Raw genomic sequence first — 16058 nt, 5'->3', positions numbered from 1 at the left:
TTAAATACACATTTATGAGATAGAATGAACCATTCTCCTTGGTAACAGTTCCTATTGATGCTGTTTTTATATATTCCTCAACTAATCAGAGTAAATAAAATATGGCTATTTAAAATAGATTGAGGAAGTTTGGGGATTTTAGATGGACTGGCTTGCATTCGCTGTCTTGAATTTCCTTTGTATGGCAAATTGCCGAATGTGTCAGAATACCTTTGAGATAGAGAAATTGCAGCCAAAAAATATTGTAAATCATCTTAATGTCTTATGTAAGTGAGTTAGAAATGAAATAAGGGAATGGAATACATTTAGTGGAATCACACCCAAAATCAGTGCTGACCTACACACAATTTGCTTAAAACACCATGCATTTTTTTTAGTATATCTTATGCCTGCTTTTAGCAAGTGGCAGGTGGCAGAAATGACGAAAAACCCACACATATTCCTTGAAATGCCAACCCTAGATGTATCCGTTTTGGGGAATAGGAGAGGCTGTGTCCCAAAACAACTTCCTTGTAGCAAACCTCTGGGAAAAGCCTGGTCCTCTCTTGATTTTGAGCCAGTTCTAATGCCACTGTTATTGAAATTTTATCATACAAATGTACTGGGAAATACTAAAGGCAATTCTTAGCCATCATGACAAGTTGAGTTTTACAAAGGAATCCAAGATTCTTTTTTTTTTTTTTTCCTTTAGGTATGGTGGTCCCTGCAGTCAGAGCGTAAAGTCTGTATTCAGTATTAATTGGATTTCTTATCTTGCAAGTAAGGAAGGGATAGTCATTGCCTTGGTGGATGGCCGAGGAACAGCTTACCAAGGTGACAAACTCCTGTATGCAGTATATCGAAAGCTGGGTGTTTATGAAGTTGAGGACCAGATCACAGCTGTCAGGTGAGCACCTTCTCATTCAAACAGAAATTGATGTGCAACAAAAGTCATGCAATCACTGTTGGGTTTCTCCATCTTTAATGATTTAATTCTTTTTTGTCTATTTTCCTAACTTCATCTAAAGTTATCATTAAAGAGATATTTTTGCCCAATGTGAGAAAAAAATTGTTGATGGAAAAGAGCTAATAAATGTACAAAACATGATTTATGGTGATAAATGACAAATACTCTCTTTTGTTGTTTCATCATTCTGATATCCTTTCATTTATTCACATGGTTCACAAAAAAAATATGCATAACTCTAGGGATGGTCCATAGGAAACAAAACATCTGAATTTACTCAAGCATTGTGGATCCTACCTCATGAATTTAGGAATGCCTCAAGATTTCATCAACACTGTATCCTTATAGATACTAGGCATTCTTTTGTAATTAAGCTAGCTGTGAATTTCAGCTGTGCTAGGATGAGAATATTTCCCTGTTTTCATTTGACAAAAAGAAATTCATTTTATGTAATACAAATTTTATTATGAAAACATTCATAGGGAAGACAGACTCATAATCTGAATTCTTCCCAACTACATTCTCAACCACAATTTATGTCTCCATCTCCATCATGTTTTCTGAAACAGAAAGAATCGAGTCACTGAAATTGTTTATTTGGAAAACCTGTGCAGGATTCTTCTGGATATTTCTCTATAGTTGTTGGGTTTCCGTTATTATGTTGTGGCTATATGAAGTTAGAGAACAGTAGTTTATAAATGTTAAAGCCAACACAGGCCACTTGCACTCTCAGTCGTGGATGTATATGTGTGTGTGATGGCCTAAGGTCAAATACTGTTTCACAGCAAAGAGCAATTTAGAAAATTCATTAATAAATTCCTTTTATCATCTCGATGTCATTAATAGTTACTGATTTCATTATAGCATACACAATGAAGATTGTATTTAACAGCTAGGAGCCAGGCCCAGACAATACTTTTCTGTATTTTTGTCTCTAATCACAGCAGAAGAGTTTAGACTCACAAGTAATTATTTTTAAAAATAGAAAAGTAATCATAACCCATATGTTTTCAAATTTTCCTTCCATTCTGTGAGCAGTAATATACACACAGTTATATACAATGTTCAATTAAAAACAGTCTATTTGGGTAAAATCTGACAAATGAATAAGTAGATTATTAAATAACACTATATAATCTGTAAACATTATTCACGGCTAATTTCTAGGAGACTCCATCTTTCTCGCTAATCCAGATTTTTGGCCTGTCTGCCACTAACCTGTTTAGGAGAATCTTCTGCCTAATGGAGAGCCATAGAAGAGATAGCTCAAAGAAAGATCTACCAAGAGATCTACCAATTTCTCACATAAAGACTGTGTGTGCCTTGATGGGAATATGAACACCATTGTCAGTGTTACAGACCTAATTCTTTAAGATTTTTTTTTTTTTTGGCACTGTGATTCACATCTCTTTGTATTTAAAGCATGTAATAAACACCAAGGGCATGTGACCCTAGGACCACATCAAAAGCCGGATGTAGATTACACCTCATTTGTAATTCAACTGGATCTTCTCCAAAATTGGTAGAGCTAAAAAGTGGTTTGTTTTGGCACTGATTAAAAAACAAACTTATCTTCATCATCATCATCACAATCTACTGATAACAACACAATACATCATCACTTATTTACCACCAAAATTGCAGCATTTGACTTCAAGAATACCTCAAGAAATAGACCTGATCGCGTTTCTTGGACGGAATGAAAATTTAAACCTGAAACCCCTGTAGAGGCCTTAAGGAAAATTGTTATTTCTGATGTTCAATATGTGGGACATGAAGCCACAAATTGTACCAATTTTCACAATAATATAAATGTCTTTGGCATTTAGAATTGAAGATAGACCAGAGGCAGTAATTGGCTACCTGTACCTTCTCTGAGCCATTTTTAGGATGGAATCTGAAGAAAGTCTTCCTGCTTTGGAGCAGGCATATGTTCCCTCATTTGCTCAGCCATTCAACAACAGATCAAATATTAATATATGCCATTGCCATCCACTCTGTATAAAATTTTGCAATTTATGATCTCTACTTTCAATGCTCTTATAATCTGTAGAATGGATAAACTCTCAGCACTCTGAAGGGATAGCATTGCTGCTAGACGGAACGTTTAGTAAACAGCCTAGGGAACAAGAGGAGGTTCTGTGACCCAGGCAAAGCATATACACAACAGTGGAGATGCACTTGGAGCAGGCCTGGCTTTACTTGAAGGCATCATTCTGCAAAAGTGAAAGGGAAGCCTTGGAACCCGATGCTTTGAGAAAACAAAAGCTGAAAAGGATAGATTTATAATGATAATCCTGGGAATAATTCAACCACATGTCTGCCAAGAAACATTTTAGGAATCAGACACTGAATGTTTGACATGGGAATTGGGATTGCAATCCCTTTACAGTAGCCCTCAAGTTACCTTCCCACAAAAGAATGAAATTTGTCCCCTTCAGTCTCAATCTGGCTAAATTTTTCAGATACCAAAAGAAAATCATGTGTACATATTTGGAAGGGACAGTAAATACTAGTCAGGGTTAATAAATAGATTTAAACAAAGCAAAACAGGATTTTTAAAAAATGAAGAAGAAGAAGCCATACAACCTCACAACTTTGACTACACAAAAGAGAATGCTTGTGAGGTCAAAGCATAAGTGAAACCAGGAAGTGCTTTCATCAGGCTTCTCTGCAAATGGTACATATGTAGGACCCATAAAACGTCGTTAGTTAGAGGGTCAGTTCTATTCATTTGGGGTATATTTCACATTTTTTATATTCCCACAATTTGAAATTTTTATACAGCTTGAAGGCTGGTGGTGAGAAAATATATCATGCTGTTATACATGGTATCGATAAGAACAATTCCAAAATAGAATAATAACTGATCCCTAGGATTCCAAATTGACCTTTGGCCTAGGGCCATTTTTGTGCGAGAAAAGTTGTAAAGTTCAGTCCAGCCTCCAAAATGCTTTCTCATTTGTTACTAACATTTTCTTTATTTCACCACATTATCAACAGTGTTTCTGATAACTCTTCTGCGAGCGCTTCAGAATTTGGAAATAAATTTTATAGAGCCTTGTTGGCTTCGAAGTGCTCAGATTATCTAGCTAACCTTTAACCTAGTCCCTCCACATTAAGTGTTAATGTTTCATTTCCATGTTAACGATTGCACTATCATTTCCTGTAAATGTCATCCTTTCAGAATAAACCAAGGAAGGGAGCTGTTAAGAATTTCCTGCTCCCAATGTATCACCTGCTATTTGCTTTTACCCCAGATGCAAGGCAATATGATTGCTAGCTTCTGGGAGATCATAAAATCGAAATTGATTTTATGGCTCAGAACTATCTTCGAGCACTAGAGGAAAGATTTTTTTTAACAAAGAAAGTGAACCTTCTCCTCTTTCATTTGGCTTTTGAAGTTTATGGAAGAATTGCTGAAATTCCACAGTTTGCTGCACATTTTCTCTGTTTTACCATGAACACCATGCACACAGGTAGCAACTTTCCGTTTGCTGCTGCTGCATTTCTTCCCCGTAGACTCCTCAGTGTCCCTCAGAGTTGGTGTGGGGTAAGCTGTGACTGACGGGGCTTCTTCCCATCTGTTTGTCCCGGGCATTTGCCCAACTCCTCTGTGCATTGGAAACGTGCATGTTGAATCAATGCAACGAGCAAAATGGTTGCTGTGAAATCCCTATAAGAAACTCCATTATTCAACTAATGAAACCATTCCATCTTACTTCTGGAGAAGAATGAGAAAGGGTGTTAACATAACCAAATGGAACAAAAAAAATAGTATTTTTCTGGCTCCCTGTGTGTCACTTTGTTCTCCTCCCCTCCTTCCTGTCACTGTTGCATCCAGGTCTCTGCAATGTCTCACCCTGTGTGCTTTTTTCTTCCACTGCTTCTCTTTTTCTAAGAGTTTTCTGAGTTTTTATCAAACCATCCCCCAAATAAGTCACAACTGCTCCGTTAGAACGCTAAACCTCAAGGAGGCCTGGGATAAATTAGCCTAAAACATTCCTATTTTGTACCCACATTGCAAAGTTACATTTCTGGGGGTTCCCATGACTTTTGTGAAGGTTGCCCTTTGGCATGGTCACTTGCTCCTAAAAGGATATTTATTTTCAATATAGTTTTCAAATGAAGGCTCTTCTGTGATGGAACTCAAGTGAATCATGTCCATATCCTAAAAGATACGTATAATTATCTGTATTGTGATAAATTGAAGGTACCTGAGTATGAAATGGGAGAGGGATGGTTATTTTTCCACGGATGAAAGTGACCAAAAGTGACATGGTGATTATCACTAACATCTAAGCATTTAAGATTGATACAATTTAAAGCATCAGCAACAAAAATCTTTTTTCCAAAATCTGGGGATTTAGGAATTTGGTCCTAGTCGTGGTGCTATTACTTCTTGTGTTGCTGTCAGCCTGGGTCTTGAACTCTGAGTCTCAAGTAACTCACTCACACAATTAGGATACGAGACCTGTAGCCCTGCAAATACTACCCAATAGATGTACAGTAGAGTCTGAAGGATCCGTTTTATCCTTTGCAGAAAGCATGATAGTATTCTTTTAGTTATTTGTAAGTGCAGTGTTATTATGCATGTGTTTAAACAAAGAAAATGGAGCGTTTCTATTAAATCTTTGGATTAAATATGCTTGTGTAATGAAGTAAATGTCATGTGTACACACTTAAAATTCTAAAAATTTGTTTCTTTTACTTTAGAAAATTCATAGAAATGGGTTTCATTGATGAAAAAAGAATAGCCATATGGGGCTGGGTGAGTTGTTTTATATGTTTTATGCCTGTTATTCAGCTCAGCAATCATAATTTTCTAAAGTGTGCGCTTATAAGGTTTCTCATGAAATGTTAATGTTGCAACATCATTTAATCTGTCAATGGAAACAGTCAATTTGGATGATCTAGGCTTCAAAGTGGTGGCTTTAAGTGTTCCTTTTTCTCAATCATTTAGTTTCTTCCATATAGCAAATTAACTCATAATTGACATATTTTTACTTAATTTTTTGTATTAGACTATAGAATACTGAACTGAACTATATTTCAGAGGTTCAATTTCCTTTGTTATTTTAGATTTCATATATATCTTTTTATATTTCGTCATTTCATTTTTATGAAAAGCTAAGCGAATCTTTGAAATCACAGGAACTTTTAATATATAAATTCCCTAGTACCTAGCCTATCCCAATCATCTCTTGGCTGTTTTGATTCTTTTTTTTGGGGGGGGGAGATAATCAAGTTCTCTTACCAGATCTAATATTAATTTGTGTCAGTGGGAGAGAAGTATAATTTAGTTTTCAAGTCATAGGTCATGAAGATAATTGCCCATGTTTGAGGAGCTGTGAAGGTTCTCAACGTACACATGAAAAGGAAGTGGCAAAACTTCCCAAATCCTGGGCAATGAAGTCACTGGAAAGTTTAGAGAAATATTGGAAAGAGTTTAGATTTGCCCATTATAAATTATGATAATTACCCTTCAAAGAAGATTTCCTGTTTCACTTTTTGGTCTGAATTTGTACATTTGCAAGTCAATTTGCAGCCGTTTGGGCTTGGGTTGTTTTTCTTGGCTGTTTTCTCTGAGAGCGGCCTGCTTTCAGATGGAGGGAATGAAACCCAATATTGAAGGGAATCTGCAGGCTCCGGCTCAGCTCTCAGCTCAGTGACCAGATGAAGAGCTGTTATGAATTTGTGGAAAGTTGTTACTTCAAGCCATTTGGTCCTTCTTAAAACTATCAAATGTTAAATATCTAAACAGAACAGAATTCAAATGGGTGGAAATCAATGAAATATTTTTGTAGTGAAATATTTCAGATAAGATCTCTCCCACCATCCATTTTTATGAAATTTCCTAAAGTAAATTTTTGAAAGATTCAAATTTCATGCCGAACACTTACATATCATCGTTAACATTTCTCTTATAGTTTTAATTTTCTTTTACTGCAGCCTTTGAAATAACCAGGAAGTGGAACTTTTGATTTCATTTCTAGAACATCCTGGTATTAGTTTGGTAGAGAACCACCTATGTGGGATGATTTAAAGAACCCACTCCGCACCCCCAAAATACATGCATATCAGCCTGAGATTCTTCAATAAGAGATTGTCAAGAGGTCTGTGCAAATGCTACTAGAAGAGGTGGTCTAATAAGCCCCTTTATTGCTTACTTTCCAACATGGCAATAATTGTGAGGTAAACCCCGAGAGCATGTGCAAAAGAAGGAAAATGTGAACTGCCAGTGGATACAACATTTGAGCAGCCCCTTAATCAGCAGGACCCAGAAGATCCTGAAGGAAAAAGACCTTAATACTACACTGTTTTTTTCCCATAAAATCTTTACGATTTATATAATCCACCCATCTGATCACTAACTAATGCATTTTTTCCTCGATGTAGTAAATTTTTATTGGATCTCAACTGGATCTTTTTTTTTTAAGATTTTATTTATTTATTCATGAGAGACAGAGAGAGATAAGGCACAGGCAGAGAGAGAAGCAGGCTCCATGCAGGGAGCCTGATGTGGGACTCGATCTCAGGACTCCAGGATCACACCCTGGGCTGAAGACAGGTGCCCAACCGTGAGCCACCCAGGCATCCCTCAACTAGGTCTTATTTTAGGTTCTTTAGAAGATGAAAAGATGAGTAAGTTATAGCCCTGGCCCTCTATTAGATAAAACAGAGCAAAAAAGGAACTGCTCAGCAATGTTCCAAGTGTTAAGACAGATACAACTTGAGGCGAGAACACCAGGGACAGGAGTGGTTCATTCTGGCTGTGAGAGCAAAGGGAAGATTCAGAAATGAGGCAGTGAAGAAGATAGGTCAGTAACGGTGCATTCCAGAAAATGAAGACAAACTTGCCCAGTCTTGAGGTAAAAATGAGTAGGACATGGTTGGTCTGGATGCCAGAAACTTCAGAAGTGTAAAGCATGTAGTGAGGAAGGTGAAGGAAATGAGTTTGGATAGGTAGGTAGATAGCCAATACCAGGAGCCTTTTAGACTGCATAAAGGAGGATGGGCCCTATCTATGGCTCTGCGACACACTCCTCTTATTTTCCTACGTCTCCATGATCATTACACTCCATTCATTCTTCAGATGCCCGTGTTTTCCGGGGTCTGGCTATGGCCCTCATTGTTTTTCACTTCCCTGGGGAAACCCATGTCATTTCAAAGATGGCGATGACTGCCGCTAGCCCCCACCTCTCTTCTGAGCTCCATGTTTCAAATGCTCACTGACCATCTGTCCCAAATGTCTTACTGGAGCCTCAAGCCTAACCCACACAAGCTAAACTTGCTATAGTCTACTTAAAACAAGTCCTTGTCTTTATTTAAGGACCTCATCACACACCTAGTCACCCCAATTAGTAAATTCAGAGCGCTTTCAATTTCTCTTGATCCCCAACTCCCACATCCCATTGGTAAGTAAGTTCTGTCAATGCTATCTTCAAACATCTAAATCTGTTCTCCTCGTCCCCAGAGCCAGCACTTTAGTTCAGTTCTCTTCATATGTGACTTAGATCAGACCTTCTCATACTGTGGCTTTCATATGCATCACCTGGAGAACTCCTTGAAACAGTTCCCAGGGCCCTACCAGCAGAGATTCTGATTCAGTATTGAGGGTGAGGCCTGAGGATGTGCATTTCTAATAAGATCCCAGGTAATGCTGATTCTTTTGGTCCATGGACCATTGTGTGGTACCAGTTTAACTATCCCAATTGCCTCTTAACTAGCCTTCCTGCTTTGATCTCACAAACTGCAATGTTGCTACTGAAGTTCTTTTTCCAAAACATAACTTATATGCTTCTATACTTTCTAAGGCCACACACTGACCTTGACCTGGTGCCCAAACTTATTTCCATGCATGGAAATCTCTTGACAATCTGGCTGTAACCTGCTCTTCCATGTTCATCTCTTTCCACTTTTCCTCACGCCTTTATGAATAATTTGACTATGTCTGCACTTCCTTACTTCCATGCTTTTGTGAATCCTCTTCCCTACACCTGCAATGCGCCCATCTTCTTCTATTCTGCTCCTCTTCCTCCAAAATGGAAAACTTCTATTTATTCTTTAAAACCTGACTCAGATATGACTTTCTTTGTGCTCCAACAGTTCTTTATACTGCTGTTTTAGGAATTATGATGTTTTATCTTGTCGGTCTATTGGTTTCTCCCGTGAGAATGTAGGCTCATCGAGGGAATGGACTTGTCTTTTTTTAAAAGTTGTTTTCTCAAATGTTTAGCATACTACTTGGCCATCCCACATACCAATGATGTCATTTAAACTGAATTTAATCCTATAAGTCAATGTTCTCCCAAATGTATCTTATTAGTACCAAGGACTTTCTCATGAAAAGATCCTCTGGTCTAATTATTGGATAAATCGTGAACTCTACATAATACTGTGTATCAACTCTGTGAAGGAACAGTAAAGAATCCTGTTATATTTTGATTACTATAGCATTACTAAAAGGTATTTGATTCCTTAGATACTTCTTTGAAATGTTTTCTTGAAATCAATAGAGAATAGAATTGGTGTCTTAGAAAGATACCCTTGGCTGAAGAGTGAAGGATGGTCTGAGGTAGGGGAGGGAGTGGGCCAAGGAGCTGGGTGAGAGGTAAGATTGGCAACAAATACCAAGGTCCTGAATTTAGACAGTGAAGTAGGAGGTGGAAAGAGGTCACAGCTCTAAGCACTGTTTCCTAGTATAATAAACAGGGACCTGTGGGAAACTGGAGATGCGAAAGAAGATGTTGAGAATGACCATGAGTCTTAGTTAGCAATTATTGTGTTTCATGTCAAGAAGGATATGTCATATCTGTCTCCATGAAGTGTTAGGCACTTGAGCGGTCTGAGAACTATACTGTAGCTCACCACATAAAATTTTGGTAGTCAATTGGTGAATAAGCTGCAAATCCTACGTTTCCCTCCATTATCCTAATTAAGAAGGGGAGAGGAGGCATTTTTATCTTACCCTTTTTATTGTTCTGGCTCATACAAACCAAAATCCAATAGCTCTGTTTTTAGCTGTTTATTAGCTATCCCCCAGGCACCCAGCACTATGCCAGGGAAGTGTCTGCCATAACCGGTTCATAACCAGGCAGTTTTGCCCCTCAGGGGACATTTGGCCATGTCTGGAGTCATTTTTTTGGTTGTCACAACTGGGGGAGTGCTACGTGGCAGCTAGTGAGTAGAGGCCAGAGATGCTGTTAAATACCCCACAATGCACAGGACAGGTCCCCAGAAGAAAGAATTATCCAGCCCAAGATGTCAACAGTGCTGAGGTTGCAAAACCCTGGTTGATGTGAAGAAAAAACGGTAGTAATTATTCTGACAATTGAAGAGCAGCAGGGGTTTTGCCTAAATTATTAGAATAACAACCTCATTTATGGGCCTTGCTTTGTTAATATAGGCCTAGCCAGGTGGTGTTGAATAAGCATTAGTTCATGATTTAATCTTAGTTCCTTTCTCTTCCAGTGACTAATTATAAGCAATTTGAATTGCTATGTGTGATCAACGATGTAAAAGTAGGACAAATGCACCTCTAATGAGACTACATTAGACTCCAAAACTTCAAGTTCCCCGACGAGGTTTGCCCCAGTGCAAGGACAGAGAGGAAAGTCCTGGGTTGTAGAGGCAGGTGTCCTGGCCTTGAGTCTCAGCTCTGCTGCTCCCTGCCTCCCAGAGCCCTCTACGTTCCCTCCGAGCCACGGCTTCCTCATCAGGAAAGGCAGCAGTGATTTCCTCACCAGGTCACTTGTGAGGCTTAGCCAAGTCCCTAGGGATCCGACAGCATCCCTTTTATTCCCCCCTCTGTGTTCCAGGCCATATTGTCAGTGCTGGGGATACATTCATTAACAAGACAGATGAAAATGTCTACCTTTATGGAGTCGGGAACAGTTGGGAAGAAAGACAATAAGTGTGATAAATGAGGATAATGAACAGGACGTTAAATGATGACAAGTTCTCTAGCGAAAAACAAAAGCAGGAAAGGAGCATGATGCAGGGTTGGTATATTGAAGATGAGAAGGACAGGTGCAGTTCGACTCTTTTTGAGTTAAGACTTGAAATGGGAAAAAAAAAAAAAAAAAAAAAAAAAAGACTTGAAATGGGGAGGAAGTGAGCCATGCCCATATCCGGGGGAAGAGTGTTCTAGGCAGAGGACAGCAGCATCTGTGAAATTCCCGGGGCCGGATCAGGCCTGGAGAGTCCAGAGAACACGGGGAGAGCCGACAAGCAGGGGAACATCTGAGGTGGGAGAAGGGAAGCAGAGTGTGTGGGTTCTCAAAGAGGGCTGCAAGCGCCTTGGCCACACAAACGTTAGCTATTTATTACTATTGCCTGTAGGTAAAATGTTCCAATGCGCATTACGGCTCACATAAGAGTGTTCTATAAACCCCTCAAAATTCTGTGCCCTTCTAAGAATGTTTTTAAAGATATCCTTCGTTTAAACAAAATGGCAAGGCATCTAAGTGCAAAGGACAAAATTCTAGAATTCTCATGGCCAATCTGCTCCGTGGGTTCCTTTCTTGCGACAGCCACCCACTCTGCCTTGGAGCCCCACCCATGGGAGAGCAGAAAAAAGTCAACTCGGGTTTATTTTATTTCCTCTTCATTTCTACAATAGGAATAGCTTTTCTAAGCTGCCTGAGAATTTAAAGAACACCTACTTTTGTTGTGCTGCTGCTACACTAGTTTTGCTCTTACAAATTCCTAGAGACAATTTGTATTCATCCTGGAAACATGGAGATTTTATTTAGATACAGCACTACTATCTAATCACTGAGCAGATATGGGCTAATAATCTGTGAGATTTCAAGCAGGGATGTTCAAAACCCTTTTTATTAGATGTAAATGATCTTTATTTCAAATCTCACTTCATGCTATTTCAGCGGGACCCACCATTGTTACTTGTAGTGAACACACTTTTCCAATAAAACCACAAACAATAATATTTCTAACTCAGGCTTATTTTACTCGCATTTGAACCTAAAATTAAGAAAGAGAGAACTTCCATTTCAGTCATAGTCGTTGCTACCCTACGAATCAAAATCAATCATTTTTATAAGCGAAAATTGTCACGTACCAAAATGATTTTTAAACCCACTGTTCCTTCTGTTTTTAAAATTTATTTTCCCCTATGAGAACATGCTTTAGTTCACCTCTAAGTGTAATAAAAGGAGGCCATGAAATAATTGGAGCATTTATTTATCCTCTATGCTGCATTTTGTAGCCAAGGGTCCTCAATAAAAGTCCCCAGAACTGAAAACATACAAGTGTTAACTAGTTAAAGAATTATTCCCTTAACTCATAAATTCAGCAAGACTGTTTAGCTTATTGCCCCATTCCATGTATTTCGTGGGTTAAGAATGACTGCTGCCACTGATCTGCCCTCAGTACCATGTCTGTCCGTCTGTCTGCCTGTCTGTCCCTCACTCTGTAAAACTTTCCCTCTCACCCTTTCACTCTCTCTTAAGACTGACTTTCCCACAGCAAAGGGTGATGAGATCTCTGCTGACCTAAGGGAAAATGGCTCCCAGAGGCTTGTGGTAAAAAGATCCTAAATATAAGGCACATTCTTAGTTGGAAAGTCCCACTGTCCTCTTATGACTTGTGGGGATGTTCCCGTGTCGGGGCAAGAATATGCACTGAGAATCACTTCCTGATCTAACACACACATTTTGGGGTTCGGAACCCAGAGCACTGTTTAATCCACATCCCCAGAAGAAGCATCTCTCTCAAGCATGTTTCTACAGCCCAAATCAGACTTCCAGGGGGAGATGCCACCTTATGTGCTCATTTCTTCACTTTCAGGAAAAGGTTCAAATTTCCAAGTGACATGGGCAGACATCTCCTGTTATCCGGGTCACATTTCTGAATCATCTACCTCATTCCTTGGGGAAGAAAGTTGATGAGAGCTGACCCTACTCCCGACTCATTTTGCATTTCTTTGTTTTTCCATTTAATTTCTCGAGGACTATGTAAGACTTTTAAAGACACCAATGGCTTTTCCTCCTTTGAGCTGCTATGCCAGAAATCCTCAGAACAGAATAGGCAACACTACATTATACACAAACTCTGGCCATGTCTTCAACTATCCAAAAGGTTCTTATGTCCTTCCCTTGTTGTTCTATTATGAAAACAAATAAGTAAATACACAGATGTGAGTATCGCCTCACGGGTCATCTGCAGGCTGTGGGAAGTATCTGGCTTTTACATTTGGGGAATAATCTCCTTTCTCTGTGCATTTCTTTCAACTAAAACCCTGATTTTTGCTCTGGCAAGGTCCTCATTGGAAAAATATAGAGGAAAAAAACTGGGGGCAGAAAAATTGCAAAGATAAATATCTCTTAAACTGCCCCTACCATGCTCTGATTAGCACACCAAGTATTTTTAGTTTACTAGGGATGAAATTATGCTGTGTCAGATGGAGCTGCTGCCACGGGTGCACGGTAGACATTTAATCTACCCCATGCATATCCCCGGCTGCCATCAGTACTTATTGTGAGCAGAGTTGCTGTAAAACGATGTTGGAGAGTTTGTGAAAGCAAATCTGGGACTGACTTGTAATGATGTCTCCACAGTCCTATGGAGGCTATGTTTCATCACTGGCCCTTGCTTCAGGAACTGGTCTTTTCAAATGTGGGATAGCAGTGGCTCCTGTCTCCAGCTGGGAATATTACGGTATGGAAACATTTCATAAATGTTGCTGTGAAAACATTTAACACGTAATTACTCTATATTTGAGGTTGCTAGGAAAACAAATTATGCAGTAAAATTCACCCCAGCTTCACTGGGGGAAAATATAATCTATAAATGAGGTTGTTTATATGATTCATTGTGATCATGTTGCAACAATCAAGGAAATCTCAAGAACGAGGAAGAAAGGACTCTTCCAAAACCCAGTGTATGTTATCCTCTCCCCGAAACCTTGTGTCTCCTGCTAAACCAAACCTTGAAAACCAGAGCCAACTCTGTGTTTTTGCCGGCACACGGGTGCAGCATGACTGGTCCTTAAGGACATCTTATGCGAAGTTGGGTGGAGCCAAGCTGTTCACCTCCATGCCACAGCCTGTCATTTCATTGCTCCAGAAATCAGAGTGATAAAAAAAAAAAAATTGGTTAAGAAGTCCACCCCCATGTGTGCCTGTTTTTATGATTAACATCAATGCAGGATGATTATTTGGAATTGACTCTAGTAATGGGACAAAAATTAGCTTTCATCAAACCCTTGTCCCTGTGTTGGAGTAAAAATGAGACAACTACAACTTGCAGGGAATCTTTATTCAGAAAAAGAAAGTGTGTGTGTGTGTGTGTGTGTGTGTGTGTGTGTTGGGAGAGGAGGATTCGAGGCACCTAGACCCATCCTAGATTAATGAGGACACCAGTAAAAGTCCTAGAGGTGGCTACGTTTGTGATTTCTTTTAAAATCCAAGGAGGCCATTCCATTAGGTCCTCTCTAGCTCAACATTCCCTGCACTGAAGGGTGGAAGAGAAAAAGCTTCAGATCAGTCCTTCCTAATGGCAGCTGCTCCTGTTTCCTCCTTGGCTTCTCAAGCCCGGTTGAGGCAAATCGCAGAGCAAATGACGTGGGTGGAGCATTACAGTAAAGGAAAGCAAGAACCTTCCTCAGCAGCAACGTGGGGGAAAGTGAGGAGCAGTTCTCTAACCTTGAGGTCTTATTGGTTTGTGACATGACCTGTATCACGTGTAAACAACATATTCTTATATATTTTATAGCATCTATCTACACAGAACGATTCATGGGCCTCCCAACAAAGAACGATAATCTCGAGCACTACAAAGTAAGCGCTTTCTCTTTAATCTAGGTCATTGAGTTCTTGCAAATGTGCTAAATACTTTTGAGGCAGTCTTCAGAGTTTACACTTTTGCCGGGTCCCCAAGCAAATACGCTGATCTTTTGTTAGCTGCAAAACACCTCACTCGGAAGGAATTTACTCTCCTTGGATTCTCTTCTTTCTTTCCCCATCCTCCCTTCCCTCACCTCCTTTTCCCCATCCTCCTGCCCACCCCCAACCCCTACACAGCTTGAGCGGGCATCATTTATGCCTAAGGTCTCACTCATATGTAACATATGACACATAAACTTCCCGTTTTTCAAACTAAGAATCAGATGGAAGTAATGCAAATGATGATGAAAATGTGTTGCTCTGACTCTTAAATATTTATCAACCAAAGCAATACATAATTTCAGTATTGGTGCTAAGTCCATCGCACAATGATTTAGCTAGTTTTCTATTAGAACTTGCAGCAACTAAAATGTTAATTTTTCCTCTTTTCCAGAATTCAACTGTGATGGCAAGAGCAGAATATTTCAGAAATGTAGACTATCTTCTCATCCACGGAACAGCAGATGGTGAGGTTTAAGCAAGACTCTTACACATAAAAATACTGAGCCAACATCACTTTGTTTAAGAAACATTAAGCATCCTCCTATGCCTGTGCTCGGGGTCAGTACCTAAGAGTCAGAGACATTTCCACAAATGAGTGCGATTACTCACTGCTGACAATGTCAACCGCACGACTAGATAATTGTCGGTGTTCATTTGCAGGCAGTACATTGTCACTCGATGCTTTCTGGTATTTAGCAGCACTTTAACTCTCTCTCTTTGTTGCAGATAATGTGCACTTTCAAAACTCAGCACAGATTGCTAAAGCTCTGGTTAATGCACAAGTGGATTTCCAGGCAATGGTACATAATTTCGTTTTACTCCTGTTCACGGCCTTAGACCCGTAAGCTCAAAGGAGGAAGAGTCTGATTTTTTTCATTATCATTATCAATATCATTGTTATTTTTACTGAAGCCTGGCAAACGGGCTGTGAGGTAGCATAGGCGAAGGATTAGCGAGTGGGTCTTGGATCTTCCGCGAACTCCTTGAAGGACACTAGGCAAGCCGTATATGAAATGGAGACATCTGTGAGATTCGCTGATCTTCTAGCTCGAACATCCAATAGTTCTGTGATCCTGCTTGCATAAGTGTGGCTGCATGCTCGGCGTCCCCACAAAAAAAGCTGGGAGTCCCGAAGCAGCCAAAAGGTCTGTTTGTTCAGTAAGAAGCAGTTGGGGGATGTTGTCAGCGGCCTCAGAGGCTCC

The 16058-nt window shown here is 39.5% G+C and overlaps 1 protein-coding gene across 3 annotated transcripts in view; it reads left to right on the top strand.

Annotated features, from left to right (window-relative positions):
• FAP (fibroblast activation protein alpha) overlaps positions 1-16058 on the top strand; it is a 72302-nt gene that overhangs the window by 54848 nt on the left and 1396 nt on the right. The window contains exons 20-25 of one of the 3 annotated variants that reach the window (XM_038584665.1): positions 692-886; positions 5663-5717; positions 13528-13627; positions 14684-14748; positions 15248-15320; positions 15583-15656. In XM_038584665.1, the coding sequence (XP_038440593.1) occupies positions 692-886; positions 5663-5717; positions 13528-13627; positions 14684-14748; positions 15248-15320; positions 15583-15656 (562 nt within the window). Of the gene's footprint in view, positions 1-691; positions 887-2172; positions 3373-5662; positions 5718-13527; positions 13628-14683; positions 14749-15247; positions 15321-15582; positions 15657-16058 lie in introns of those variants that run through there. The other 2 variants (XR_005384602.1, XM_038584666.1) reach the window with 2 other exon arrangements.

The sequence above is a fragment of the Canis lupus genome, chromosome 36 (genome assembly GCF_011100685.1).
Source record: "Canis lupus familiaris isolate Mischka breed German Shepherd chromosome 36, alternate assembly UU_Cfam_GSD_1.0, whole genome shotgun sequence".
Lineage (NCBI taxonomy): Eukaryota > Metazoa > Chordata > Mammalia > Carnivora > Canidae > Canis > Canis lupus.
This window is presented reverse-complemented; position numbering and strand designations above follow the sequence as displayed.